Genomic DNA, 15,067 nt, shown 5'->3' on the forward strand with positions numbered 1-15,067 from the left:
AATCTCCTGCAAAAGTCTATTTTGGCGCTCATCAATCAATCAATCAATCAATCACGATACGAAGCGGTAACGAGCTCCCCGCCTTTGTCTCGCGGATCTCGCGGATCTGCCCACGCCCCCCCCCACCCCGTTTTTGGGACCCCCCCCCCCTTTTGTTCACAGTCCCTATTTGGGAGAGTCAAGGGACACCCACCCTTGGCAGCACCCATGGGTGCCAGCGAGCAAAGGTGACCTGGTGGCAGGTGGGGACATGGCAAAGCCATCAGGTCAAGGGGGGGGGGGTGACACCCCGAAATGGGGGGGGGTCCCACCTGTTCCCCCCCCCCGCGCTGCGGCCGTGGGTGCTGCGCACGCCCCCGCCGTTACATAAAGGCTGATTAATGTCATTAATTAGCGCGGGGGCTGCGGATCGGCGTGTGCTAGGGGAGGTGGTGCGGGGGCTGCCAGCCCCCCCTCATTGCTGGGACCCCCCCCCAGGGCTCTGGCACCCCCAAATCCCCCCCTGTGTGTGCCCAGAGCCCCCCAGGCCTTTGGTTCCATCCTTGGTTGCCTAATGGGACATGAACGGGATGGGGGGCACAGGGGGGGTGACAAGGGGACCGTGGGGCTCCCACCCCCCCGGTGTGTGTCCCCCCCCCGAGCTCAGGGGGGTGAAGTCCCGCTGGGTTTATGTAGGTCCTACAATAATTTGGGGGCTGTTGCTGCCCTGCGTCCAGCAGGAGGGGACAGTCAATGGTGTCACCATAGGGGTCTTGGTACCCCCCAGGGGTCCTGGGGTGCCCCCCTATTATAGCCCCATAGGGGTCTTGGGCACTCCCCAGGGGTCCTCGGGTACCCCCCATAGCCCCATGGGGGTCTTGGGTACCCCCCAGGGGTCCTGGGGTGCCCCCCTATAGCCCCATAGGGGTCCTGGGCACTCCCCAGGGGTCCTCGGGTACTCCCCATAGCCCCATGGGGGTCTTGAGTACCCCCTGAGGGTCCTGGGGTACCCCCCCATAGGCCCATAGGGGTCCTAGGTACCCCCCAGGGGTCCTGGGGTACACCCCTCATAGCCCCATAGGGGTCTTGGGTACCCCCTGAGGGTCCTGGGGTACACCCCCCATAGCCCCATAGGGGTCTTGGGGCACCCTCTACAGGAGCCCTGGGGGTCCTGAGGGACCTTCTCCCCCCATAGGGGTTTTGGGGTACCCCCCAGGAGCCCTGGGTTACCTGCAACCCCCATCTCCACATGGGTCCTGCGGTCCCCCCCATAACCCCATGGAGCCCTGGGTACCCCCAAAGGGGTCCTGGGGACCTTTCCCCCAACAGCCCTTACGGGGGTCCCGGACACGCTCCCCACGGCGGGTCCCGGGGCATCTCCCCGCCCTCCCCACAGCCCCGTGGGGGTCCCGCCCCCCCCGCCCGGTGCCGGTGCTGAGCGGGGCTGGGCGGACCCCGGTTCCCGGCCCCCGCCCCCGGCTCCCCCCGCCCCTCCCCGCCCTCCCGCCGGTGCCGGCTCGGGGAAAGTTGCGACGGAGCCCGGGCGGCGGAGACGGAGCCGGCGGCACCGGGACACGGCAGCACCGAGCGCGGCGGTACCGGCAGCACCGGCGCTTCCCGGCCGAGCATCCTCGGGTAGGAGCGCGCAGCATCCCCGGTCCCGCACGCCGGTGCTCCCCAGCCCGGTTCTCCCCATTCTCCCTTCCCGGTGCTCCCCATCCCGGTTCTCCCCATTCTCCCTTCCCGGTGCTCCCCAGCCCGGTTCTCCCCATTCTCCCTTCCCAGTGCTCCCCATCCCGGTTCTCCCCATTCTCCCTTCCCGGTGCTCTCCCCCCGGTTCTCCCCCTCCCGGTGTCCCCCACCTCCGCTTCCCCCATCCCCGCTTCTCCCCATTCTCGCTTCTCCGCATCCCGGTTCCCCACCTCCCGGTTCTCCCCATCCGCGGCGCCCCCCAACCCCTTGTTCTCACCCTCCCGGTGTCCCCCACCTCCGTTTCTCCCCATCCCGCTTCTCCCCCTCCCCGCTGCCCCCACCCCCGGTTCTCCCTCCCCGGTGCCCCCCACCGCCGCTCCCACCCCCGGTGCCCGGGATCCATCTTAGCTCCGTCTCCCGGGCCGGTGCCGCCTGCGCAGCCGCCGGGTACCGGGCGGCGAAAGGAGCGGGGTGGCGGGGGGGGGGCGGTGTGCGGGGAGGCCCCTCCCGGGGCTGCGGGGCGGGACCGGCGGCTGCTCGGGACCCGGTTCCCCCCGAGGCTGAGGCCGCGTTCCCCGGTAGGGGCCATGGAGCCGCCGCGGAGCCTCCCGGGGCTGCAGCCCGAGCGGGAGGGGCCGGACCCGGCCGGCGGCTGCTGCCCCTCCCCGCTGGAGATCAAGTCCGCCCCCAGCAAGAAGATTTGGGTCAAGCTCCGAGCGCTGTGAGTGACCCCCCCCAAAAAAAACTGGGAACCCCCCCGGAACCGGGAGCTGCACCCCCAAAATGGGACTCACCACCCCCAAACTGGGAATGACCGCCCCCAAGGGACCCCAAACCCTCAAAGGAGGATCCCCCCCCACTGCCAAACTAGGACCCCCAAACTGGGAGCAACCGCCCCCAAGCAGGGACCCCAAACCCTCAAAGGAAGACCCCCCCCCCCCACTGCCAAACTGGGACCCCCAAACCAGGAACAACCGCCCCCAAACCCTTAAAGCAGGAGCCCCCACCCCCAAACTGGGAATGACCACCCCCAAGGGACCCCAAACCCTCAAAGGTGGACCCCCCCCCACTGCCAAACTGGGACCCCCAAACTGGGAACAACCACCCCCAAGCAGGGACCCCAAATCCTTAAAGCAGGAGCCCCCACCCCCAAACTGGGAGCTGCACCCCCAAACTGGGAATGACCGCCCCCAAGCAGGGACCCCAAACCCTCAAAGCAGGAACCCTGGACCCCCAAATGGGGACCCGCCACCCCTAAAGAGCGACCCTCAGGTGGAGAACCCCCCCACTGCTAAATGAGGACCCTCCACCCCTAAATGGGGCCCCCCCACCCTGAACTGGGAGCTGCACCCCCAAAATGAGACCCACCACCCCCAAACTGGGCCCCTTGACCACCAAACTGGGACCTGCACTCCCAAACTGGGACTCCCCAAACCACGAACCCTCACCCCAAACTGGGACCCCATCCCCAAAATGGGACCCCTAAATGGGGGGCCCCCACTCCTGTACTGGGACCCCCAAACTGGACCCTTAAGCCCACCTATCACCCCCCATCAAACCCCCTGTCACCCCCTTTGGGGACCCCCTCCCAACCTTCTCTAAGAACCCCCAGTGACCCCCACATTGCGCTCCCCCCCAGGACTTTGAGCTGCCCCTGGGGACCCCCCCAATGCACGACCCCCCAGCACCCATTGCACCCCCTCAGGCTGGGGCCACCCATGACCCTGGGGTGACTTTGGGGGTGCCCCCAACCCCGAGTGGGGGGACAGTGGGTGCTCCCCTCCTCTCCGGGGGGGCTGTCGGTGCCCCCAACATGTGCAGTTGTGCTCACGAGTGCGTGTGCCCCCTCGCCGCCCCACGGCACGTGTGGGTCCTCGTGCGGCGTGGGCGTGCAAGGGGCGTGCAGGGGGTGCACGTGGCGCCCCACGAAGGCGCACGAGGGGACGTGGGGACAAGGACGGGGCCGTGTTGCACGTTTGCTGGTGAGCTGAGTGTGTTTCACGCGTGGCCGAGGCCGCTCCGGGCGTGAAACGGTGGTGCTGGAGTTCTCAGGACGTGCGTGCAAAGCCTGAGTGTGCAACGGGCTGTGCACGTTGCTGGGAGTGTGCAAATGTGCGTGTGGGGGCCTGGGGTTTGGCCCATGTGTGTGCACACGTGCTCTGTGCACACCCAGGTGTGCGCAGGGGGTGACTGTGCACCCGTGGGAGCAGGTCAGTGTGTTGGAACGCACCTGAGCGTGCAAGGAAAAGCGTGTGCACACCTGAGAGTGCACAGGAACACGTGTGCAGCCCCGCGTGCACACCTGAGCATGCACAGGAACACGTGTGCAGCCCCACGTGCACACCTGAGTGTGCACGGAGCATGTGTGCACAGGAACATGTGTGCAGCCACGTGCACGCCTGAGTGTGCATGAGAAACACGTGGGCACATACCTGTGCACACCTGAGCGTGTGTGGATCACGTGTGCGCATGCACACCTGAGCGTGCGTGGTGCACATGTGCACGGGAACGCGTGCACAGCCATGCGCACACCTGAGTGTGCACAGGAAACACGTGGGCACATGGACGTGCACACCTGAGCGTGCATGGAGTGTGTGTGCACGGGAACACGTGTGCACATGCACATCTGAGCGTGCATGGAGTGCGTGTGCACGGGAACATGTGTGCACGTGCACACCTGAGCGTGCATGTGCATGGGAACACGTGTGCACGTGCACACCTGAGCGTGCATGGAGTGCATGTGCACGGAAACGTGTGCACGTGCACGTGCACACCTGAGCGTGCATGGAGTGCATGTGCACGGGAACGTGTGCACGTGCACACCTGAGCGTGCATGGAGTGCATGTGCATGGGAACACATGTGCACGTGCACACCTGAGCATGCATGGAGTGCGTGTGCACGGGAACACATGTGCACGTGCACACCCGAGCATGCATGGGAACGTGTGCACGTGCGCATCTGAGCGTGCATGGAGCAGATGTGCATGGGAACGTGTGCACGTGCCCGTGCACACCTGAGCGTGCATGGTGCACACGTGCACGGGAACACGCCTGCACGTGCCTGTGCACACCTGAGCAGGTATGGAGCATATGTGCGTGGGAACACGTGTGCACGTGCACATGCACACCTGAGCGTGCGTGTGCACGGGAACACGTGTGCACGTGCACATGCACACCTGAGCGTGCGTGTGCACGGGAACACGTGTGCACGTGCATGGAGCAGATGTGCATGGGAATGTGCGCACGTGCCCGTGCACACCTGGGCGTGCATGGAGCACATGTGCACAGGAACACGTGTGCACGTGCACACCTGAGCGTGCATGGGAATGTGTGCACGTGTGCACGTGCACACCTGAGCGTGCATGGAGTGCGTGTGCACGGGAACGTGTGCTCGTGCACACCTGAGCGTGGATGGAACACATGTGCATGGGAACACGTGTGCACGTGCACACCTGAGCGTGCATGGAACACATGTGCATGGGAACACGTGTGCACGTGCACACCTGAGCGTGCATGGAACACATGTGCATGGGAACACATGTGCACGTGCACACCTGAGCGTGCACGGAGCACGTGTGCACGGGGGCCTGGGCCGTGGCCCGGGGGGGGCCGCGGCAGCGCGGGGCCGTGGGTGGTGACAGGCAGCCCGTGGGGACCGTGGGCGCGGGTGGCACCTGCCTGGCAGCGTGACGCAGCCGGGGGGCGGCTGTCCCTTGTCCCCACGCTCCATGCGGGGGTCCCAGCGCCGGCTGTGACAAACCAGTGACACAAGGGTGCCACTGAGGGTGGGGGTCCCCAGGGATGGGTGTCCCTGAGGGTGAGTGTCCCCAAGGTGGGTGGCGCGCATGGGAAGGTGACAATTGCCTTCCCAAGGTCACATTCCCCCGGAGCTTCGTGCTGGCTCTGAACGTGACGTCTTGTGGCCCCCCCGCCGTCCCCCTCGCTGGCAACTGTCACTGTCACCTTGGCTGGGGACGCGGTGGCCCCCACCCACCAAAGCGGGTCCGGTCGCTGTGCTGGGACAAGGCCACCAGCCGCCACCTTGGGGACCTGGGGACGTTTTCAGGGCACGAGTTCAGTAATTAACGTTAATTGCAATCAGAGGGCAGGAAACCCTGCAGGAGCCGCTGCCAGCACCCCGTGTCCCCAGCCTTGGGGACTTTGTCCCCTGCTGGAGCAATGGGGGGTCCCCCTGTCCCTGCTTGTCACCAGGAGCCCTGTCCCTGTCCCCACACGGTCCCACGGCCCCGCTGGCCCCTCCTGGGGGGGTCACGGCGCTGTCCCCTCCCAGGGACTGTCCCCTGGGTTGGGGACAAGTGCCAGCACCTCCTGGGTCACTGCCGGTCACATCCTGCCCGTGGGGTTTGGAGCTGCCGCTAGGGGACAAGGGACAGGGGACACGGCATCTCAGCCGGTGAGCCGCAGGCTTGGGCTGGTCCCCAAGGAGCCAGCGTGGTGGGGACACTGTGACACTGGTGGGGACACTGTGACCCTCCCGTCATGCTGTGCCTCAGTTTCCCCAAGGGGCTGGGCTGCTGGGGACAAAGTGGCAGGTGGGGACATGCGTGGCTTGTGTCACCCACACTGGGGACACTGTGACCGGGGTGACGTCCCCGCTGCTGGGACACGGGATGACGGGGACACCGTGTCCCACCGCGGGGGTTGGCCGTGGGAACGGCGTGGGGGGGTGGTGGCCTGTGTCCCCATCCCCTGAGACTGTCACCATGTGCTGTCACCCTCCCTATGGCCACGTTTTGGGGGGACCTGGAGGTGTCCCCAAAGTGAGGGCCGGGCTGGCGGTGTCACTGCTGATGGTGGGGACAAGTGCCACCGGCCTTGGGGACAGTGTGCATAGGGGACTGATGGAGACCTGGTGGTCCCTGCTGGGGACCCACTGGGTGCTGGTGGCAGCAATGGGGACCATTTGGGACCTGGCAGGTGGCAGTGGCGGTGACAGCGAGGCCTCCGGGAGGGGACAGGGTGGCTGGTGTCCCCTGCCACCGTGTCCCCAACACCACGTCCCTCGCCCCAATGTGGGGGGAGCTGGCAGAGCACTGGGGGGGCTGTGACAACGTGTGACAACGTGTGACAGCCCGTGCCAGCCTGTGGAGGTGGCACGTCCCCAGCCCCCGGGCGACAGATGGGATTCCACCCCCCCCCTTCGCCCCGACAGACAGACGGACACACAGACAGATGGGTGGGGGCGGGCGGCTGCTCGCACACGCGTGTGCAGGCATGTGGCAGACGGGAGGGCTGGTGGAGAGGCGGGTGCAAGTGTGTGTGTGCAAACGTGCATGTGCACGTGTAAGTGCACACGCGTGTGTGTATTTGTGTGCAAATGTGCATGTGCACGTATGTGCAAGTGTGCACTTGTGTATGTGCATGTGCACACATGTGCGTGCATGTGTTTGCATGGGCGTGCAAGTGCATATATGTGCAAGTGTGCATGTGTGTATGTGCATGTGCACGCATGCGTGTGCAAGTGTGCATACGTGTATGTGCATGCATGTGTGTGCATGCATGTGCACATATGTGCAAGTGTGCATATGTGGATGTGCATGTGCATGCATGTGTGTGCAAGTGTGCATGTGCATAGATGTGCAAGTGTGCATACTTGTATGTGAATGTGCACGCATGTGTGTGCAAGTGTGCATACATGTATGTGCATGTGTGTGTGTGCATGTGTGTGCAACTGTGCATGTGCACATATGTGCAAGTGTGCATGTGTGTATGTGCATGCATGTGTGTGCATGTGCATATATGTGCAAGTGTGCATACTTGTATGTGCATGTGCACGCATGTGTGTGCAAGTGTGCATACGTGTATGTGCATGTGTGTGTGTGTGCATGCGTGTGCAACTGTGCATGGGCACATATGTGCAAGTGTGCACACATGTATGTGCGTGCATGTGCATGTAAGTGCGTGCATGTGCATGTATGTGCAAGTAAGTGTGTGCAAGTGTGCACGTGTGTGTGCACGTGTGTGCACAAGTGTTTATATGTGCACATGTGTGTGTGTGTATGTGCAAGTGGACACGTGCATGTCTGTGCGTGCATGTGCAAGTGTGCACGTCTGTGTCCGCGCATGTGTGTGTTCACGTGCACATGTGCGCACACGGTGTGTTCACGTGTGTGTGCGTGCGGGTGTGCACACATGCAACAAGCGCCAGGACCAGAGGAAACAGCCTCACATTGCACCAGGGGAGGCTGAGGGTGCAAATTTGGGGTGATTTCTGCCCCAAAGGGCTGTTGGGTATTGAACAGGCTGCCCAGTGCTGGTGTCACCATCCCTGGGGGGGGTGAACAGGTGACATTCTTGGGGACATTTTAGTGCCAGCGTTGAGTGCACGGTTGGACTCATCTTGAGGGTCCTTTCAAACCCAGATGACTCTCTGACCCCATGGGTGGGGACGCATCCTGCCGTGGGCCGCTTGGGGACCCCCCAAACTGTCCCCTTTGTCCCCCCTACAGGCTGCGGTTCATGGTGAAGCAGCTGGAGACAGGCGAGGTGAACGTGGAGGAGCTGCGCAGGAACCTGGAGTACGCGGCTTCGCTGCTCGAGGCCGTTTGCATCGACGAGACCAGGTGTGGCCGCGTGGTGACACTGGGTGACACAGGGTGACAATGACCCTGCCCTGACGCCGTCACCCCCCGTCCCGCAGGCAGATGCTGGACACGGAGGACGAGCTGCGGGCCATGGGCTCGGACGCCGCCGTCCCCTCCGAGGTGCGGGACTGGCTGGCGGCCACCTTCACGCAGCAGGCGCGCGCCAAGGGCCGCCGCGCCGAGGAGAAACCCAAGTTCCGCAGCATCGTCCACGCCGTCCAGGCTGGAATCTTCGTGGAGAGGTGGGTGCTTTGGGGGTTGGGGGGCGTGGGAGGGTGGTCATGGAGTCACAGCGGTTGGAAGGGACCTTGGAAATCGTCTGTTCTGGAGCAGGGACACCCACAGTGTCACAGTATGGTTGGGATTGGGAGGGACCTGGAAAGCTCATCCAGTGCAATCCCCCCATGGAGCAGGAACACCCAGATGAGGTTACACAGGAACCAGGCGAGTTGGAATGTCTGCAGAGAAGGAGACTCCACAACCCCCCTGGGCAGCCTGTTCAGGCTCTGCCACCCTCACCACGAACGAGTTTCTGCTCAGATTTAAGCAGAACCCCCTGTGTTCCAATTTGCACCCATTGCCCCTTGTCCTGTCACTGGTTGTCACCAGAAGAGCCTGGCTCCATCCTCCTGACACTGCCCCTTTCCATATTGATCCCCAGCAATGAGTCCCCCCTCAGTGTCCTCTTGTCCAGCTCCAGAGCCCCAGCTCCCTCAGCCTTTCCTCACACTGGAGATGCTCCGCTCCATCATCTTCACGGCTCTCACCCTTTACATATCTATAATCAGGTGGCCTGTGGCACCAGGGGTTGTGCCCAGCGCCCAGCGGGGTCCCAAAGCACCTGGGGTGACCCCAGTGCCCAGGCGTGTCTCCTGCCCCCAGGGTTTGTCCCCTGGCACCCAAGGTCAGTCCCTGAGCACCCAGGTGGATCCCCCAGCACCCACGTCCACTGTCTGTTGCAGGATGTTTCGCCGGACGTACACAGCCGTGGGGCCCAGCTACTCCACCTCCGTCCTCAACTGCCTGAAGGTACCTTGGGGTGTGGGGGGCACCCAGTTACCCCAGGGATGCTGCCCCGGGGTGTGCGGGGCACCCCAATTTCCCCCGCCCTGGGGTGCTCCCCTGGCCTGGCACAGGTTGTCCATGGGAGATGGCACCCAGTGCTGCTGCGCATCACCTGGGATCACTGGGCATCACTGGGCTTTGCTGGGCATCACTGGGTATCACTGGGCTTTGCTGGGTGTCACTGGGGATCACTGGGCTTTGCTGGTCTTTATTGGGCTTTGCTGGTCATTACTGGGCTTCACTGGGTATCACTGGGCTGTGCTGGGTGTCACTGGGGATCACTGGGCTTTGCTGGTCTTTATTGGGCTTTGCTGGTCATTACTGGGCTTCACTGGGCATCACTGGGCTTTGCTGGGTATCACTGGGTATTACTGGGTATCACTGTGCTTTGCTGGTCTTTATTGGGCTTTGCTGGTCATCACTGGGCATCACTGGGTATCAATGGGCTTTACTGGGCTTTGCTGGGCATCACTGGGCATCACTGGGCTTTGCTGGGCTTCACTGGGCTTTGCTGGTCTTTATTGGGCTTTGCTGGGCATCACTGGGCTTTACTGGGCATCACTGCGGTTTGCTGGTCTTTATTGGGCTTCATTGGACATCACTGGTCTTTGCTGGTCTTCGCTGGGCTTCACTGGGCATCACTGATCTTTGCTGGGCATCACTGGGCTTTGTTGGTCTTTGCTGGGCATCACTGGGCTTTGCTGGTCTTTGCTGGGCTTTGCTGGTCTTTACTGGGTTTTGCTGGGCTTTGCTGCTCACCGGGCACAGCTGGGTGTCCCTGGGTGTCCCCAGGCACTGGTCTCGCCCCAGCCCTGTGCCGACACCCCCGTGTCCCCCCAACCCCTCCAGAGCCTCGACCTTTGGTGCTTCGACGTCTTCACGCTGAACCGGGTGACGGACGATCACTCTCTGCGCACCATCGTCTTTGAGCTCTTCACCCGACACAACCTCAACAGCCGCTTCAAGGTGCGTCTGCGCCCACCCGTGGGTGCCCGTGCCCACCCGTGGGTGCCGTGGGGATGGGGGACGGGTGCACGGGTGCAGCCGTGAGCACGCGTGCCTGCGCCGCAGATCCCCACCGTCTTCCTGACCACGCTGCTGGACGCGCTGGAGACCGGTTACGGCAAGTACCGCAACCCCTACCACAACCAGGTCCACGCCGCCGATGTCACCCAGACCGTCCACTGCTTCCTGCTGCGCACCGGGATGCTGGTACGGGGACTTTTGGGGGATATTTGGGGTTCCCACAGGGACACCGGGGGGTCCCGGGTAGTGTCTGGGTCTAGTGATGCTTGTTACCATGGAGACGGCACCATGGAGCAACAGCGCTGTTGTCATGACGATGTCACCAGGATGATGGGGTGACCCCAGCGTGGGGGGATGTGTGTCCATGTCCTGGTGTCCCCGTCACGTCACACGCGTGGCCGTGCACACGTGTGGTGCAAACACCTGCATGTTGAGCATCCCACACCCCATGCCCCGTGTCCCTCGTGGGGTGTCACCGGGGCGCCTGGTGACCGTCCCTGTGCCACCTGCGTCCCCCCAGCACTACCTGACGGAGATCGAGGTCCTGGCCACCATCTTCGCTGCCGCCATCCACGACTACGAGCACACGGGCACCACCAACAGCTTCCACATCCAGACCAAGTGAGGGCGGGGGGCACCGCGCGGGTGGCACGGGTGACGTGGCGTGGCACGGCGTGGCATGGCATGGTGCGAGTGACGTGGCACGGCATGGGCAGGGCTGGGGAGCTGCCGTGGCGATGCGTGGGACACTGTGAGGTGTGGAAGGTGGCACCCTGGGGACACCCAGTGTCACTGTTATGGCTGGGACACAGATGCGCTGGGAGCTTGGGGACACTCAGTGACACCTGTACAGCCAGGAGACGTGTGTGCCAGCACCCTGGGGACACTCGGTGCCACCGATAACAGCCAGGATACAGGTGTGCTGGCACCCTGGGGACACACAGGCCATTGATACAGCTGTGGTGCAGATGTGACAGCACCCTGGGGACACCCAGGCCATTGATACAGCTGTGGTGCAGATGTGACGGCACCCTGGGGACACCTAGGTCATTGATACAGCTGAGATGCGATGTGGTGGCATCCTGGGGACACCCAGGCCATTGATACAGATGTGCTGGCACCGTGGGGACGCCCAGGCCATTGATACAGCTGGGATGCAGATGTGCTGGCACCCTGGGGACACCCGGACCATTGATACAGCTGGGATGCAGATGTTCTGGCACCCTGGGGACACCCAGACCATTGATACAGCTGGAATGGCACCTTGGGGACACCCAGGCCATTGATACAGCTGTGATGCAGATGTGCCAGCACCCTGGGGACACTCAGGCCATTGATACAGCTGTGCTGGCACCCTGGGGACACCCATGGCCGCTAATATGGCTGTGATACAGAGATGCTGGCGCCTCAGACACACTCAGTGCCACCCCCAGCACGCTGGGGACATCCCTCTCCCCACGGGGAGGGGTCTCAGCTTCCCTGCCACCACCCCGGCGTCCCACTGTCCCCTCTGTCCCCAGGTCGGACTGCGCCATCCTCTACAATGACCGCTCGGTGCTGGAGAACCACCACATCAGCGCCGTGTTCCGCATGATGCAGGACGACGAGATGAACATCTTCGTCAACCTCACCAAGGATGAGTTTGCGTAAGGTCCCCGTCCTTGTCCCCGGCGCTGTCCCCGGCGGGGACACCGGACCCTGATGGCATTTCCCCCCCGTCCCCGGGGCGCAGGGAGCTGCGGGCGCTGGTGATCGAGATGGTCCTGGCCACCGACATGTCCTGCCACTTCCAGCAGGTCAAGTCCATGAAGACGTCGCTGCAGCAGCTGGAGCGGTGAGTGCGGGTTGGGGAGAAGTCCCCAGCGTGGGGGGACATGATGTGGCTTTCGGGGACAAATCTCAGCAGCGGGGTCCCCTCCGCAGGATCGACAAGTCCAAGGTGCTGTCGCTGCTGCTGCACGCGGCTGATATCAGCCACCCCACCAAGCAATGGGCCGTGCACAGCCGCTGGACCAAGGCGCTGATGGAGGAGTTTTTCAGGCAGGTAGGGTCCCCACGGCCATGGGGACAGGGGGACAACCCCTTGGGGACACATCTCCCTCGCTTCGCCTTCCCAGGGGGACAAGGAGGCCGAGCTGGGGCTGCCCTTCTCGCCGCTCTGCGACCGCACTTCGACGCTGGTGGCCCAGTCGCAGATCGGTGAGTGTCCCCAGCCCGTCCCCAGCCAGGGCGCGTCCCCCTCGCCGCCGTGTCCCCTCCCCATGGCCGCCGTGTCCCTTCCCCGCCGCAGGATTCATCGACTTCATCGTGGAACCCACCTTCTCGGTGCTGACCGACGTGGCCGAGAAGCTGGTGCTGCCCCTCGCCGAGGACGGCACCAAGGCCAAGGGCAACCCGGCGGCCACCCAGCCGCCCAGGTCGGCCACCCCTCCGCCTCCGTTTCCCCTTCTTGTTTTGGGCACGGGGAGGGGGTGGTGGTGGCTGTCCCCGTCCCCGGCTGTCCCCGTCCCCGGCTGTCCCCATCCCCGGCTGTCCCCGTCCCCAACTGTCACCATGCCCAACTGTCCCCATCCCCGGCTATCCCTGTCCCCATCCCTGGCTGTCCCCGTCCCCAACTGTCTCCGTTCCTGGCTGTCCCCATCCCCCACTGTCACCATGCCCAACTGTCCCCGTCCCCGGCTATCCCCGTCCCCGGCTATCCCCGTCCCTGGCTGTCCCCGGCTGTCCCTGTCCCCATCCCCATGTGTCCCCATCCCCATGTGTCCCCATCCCCATGTGTCCCCATCCCTATGTGTCCCCATCCCCATGTGTCCTCATCCCTGGCCATCTCCATCCCCAACTGTCACCATGCCCGGCTGTCCCCATCCCTTGCTGTCCCTGTCCCCATCCCCAGCTGTCCCCATCCCCAACTGTCCCCATCCCCAACTGTCCCCATCCCCGGCTGTCCCCATGCCCAACTGTCCCCATCCCTGGCTATCCTCATCCCCAGCTGTCCCCATCCCTGGCTGTCCCCATCCCTGGCTGTCCCCATCCCCGGCTGTCTCCATCCCTGGCTGTCTCCATCCCTGGCTGTCTCCATCCTAGGCTGTCCCCATCCCTGACTATCTCTGTCCCCAGCTGTCCCCATCTCCAACTGTCACCATGCCCAACTGTCCCCATCTCCGGCTATCCCCATCCCTGGCTGTCCCCATCCCTGGCTATCCCTGTCCCCAGCTGTCCCCATCCCCGGCTGTCCCCGTCCCCATGTGTCCCCGTCCCCATGTGTCCCCGTCCCTAGCTGTCCCCATGCCTGGCTGTCCCCATCCCTAGCTGTCCCTGTCCCCATTCCCGGCTGTCCCCATCCCCAATTGTCACCATGCCCGCCTGTCCCCATCCCTTGCTGTCCCCGTCCCCGTCCCCAACTGTCCCCATCCCCGCTGTGCCTGTCCCATCCGCCCCTGTCCCGCAGCTCGCAGTGGCGGCAGCCGTCCCTGGATGAGCACCTGGAGCTGGGGGACATCAAATCCGACCTGGCCGGGTTCCGCTCCACCTGGACCAAGTACATCCAGGAGAACAAGCAGAAGTGGAAGGAGCGGGCGGCCAGCGGTAGGTGACGGCCACCAGGGCCACCGCATCCCCCGGCGAGGGGACAGGGAGCATCGTGGGGACACGAGAGGCTGTGCCGAGCGTCTCTGGGTGGGGAGCAGGGGGTGGGTGACACTTGGATTTGTGGGGTGGGTGGGATGATTGAGGGGGGGTCTCAGTGTTCTCAGTGTCCCCGCACCCCGTGTCCCCCCCAGGCATCACCAACCAGGCGTCCATCGAGGAGCTGTCACCCTGCGAGGAACCACCGGCCACCAGAAACAACCAGAACGGGGACGTGGAATAACAGCGGGAGCAGCGAGGTGGGTGCTGGGGGTGACAACCCGGCTGGGGAGGGGATGCGTTGGTGGCCCGGCTGTGACTGTCCCCCCCGCAACAACAGGTTCTCGTCCGGCCGAGTGACGCCGTCTCGCCCACTGTGTCCGACGCCATCGAGTTCAGCACCATTCGCGGGGAGGGAGGATTCGCGCCGGTGCCACCAGCACCCCCGGGGTCGGTCCCCTTGGTCTCCCCCCAGCCCGGCCACCTCCGGCCACCTGTGCCAAACCTGGGGCCACTGGTGACGGTGACACCGACCGTCTCGCTGTCACACCAGTGGCTTCCCGGCCCCCCACGCTGGGTTTTGCCCTTATGATTTTCTACATAAGCTGCTTCCCACCCCATGGCGGGGTGGGGACGATGGCGGTGGCGCTGGGGACAGCAGGTGACAGAGGAGCCATGTGGGCTGTGTCACCATGAGGGCCACCGTTGTCCCCTCTGTGCCTGCTGGGTCAGTGCGGCCACACCGTGGTGGGTGTCCCCAAATGTCCCTAAATGTCCCCATCCCGCCCTATGCGCCTGGAGCATCCCTGTCCCCTGATCTCTGTGTCTGTGGGGCCCGTCCCCATGTCCCCCCAGGGTCCTGCCCCACATGGTGTGGGTGAGGTGGGGGGTGATGGGGCAGCGGTGGGGGGGGGCAGGATCGGGCCCAGAGGTGACAGCGCCAGCCCCAGTGTCCCCAGGGCTGTGCCAGCCCCTCGTGGCTCCAGCATCTCCGGCTCCAGCGTGCGCCCTGGATCCCCCCCCCCGGCTTCCTCCGGCTCGAGCATCCTCCTGCATCCCGGTGTCCCTTGAGCATC

General features: G+C 64.3%; 1 protein-coding gene across 1 annotated transcript; it reads left to right on the forward strand.

Moving 5' to 3' along the window:
- Window positions 1–8,141: 8,141 nt before the first annotated feature.
- Window positions 8,142–14,235, forward strand: PDE1B (phosphodiesterase 1B; the record flags this gene model as incomplete). Its single annotated transcript, XM_080360563.1, has 13 exons — window positions 8,142–8,255; window positions 8,333–8,518; window positions 9,239–9,305; window positions 10,191–10,307; window positions 10,413–10,553; window positions 10,888–10,988; window positions 11,888–12,013; window positions 12,100–12,201; window positions 12,291–12,411; window positions 12,485–12,566; window positions 12,658–12,784; window positions 13,816–13,952; window positions 14,147–14,235. The coding sequence occupies exons 1-13, from the start codon at window positions 8,152–8,154 to the stop codon at window positions 14,233–14,235; spliced, it is 1,500 nt and encodes a 499-aa protein (XP_080216689.1). The 5' UTR covers window positions 8,142–8,151.
- Between the last annotated feature and the right edge of the window lie 832 nt (window positions 14,236–15,067).

This window comes from Nesoenas mayeri, assembly GCF_963082525.1.
Source record: "Nesoenas mayeri genome assembly, chromosome: 28".
Lineage (NCBI taxonomy): Eukaryota > Metazoa > Chordata > Aves > Columbiformes > Columbidae > Nesoenas > Nesoenas mayeri.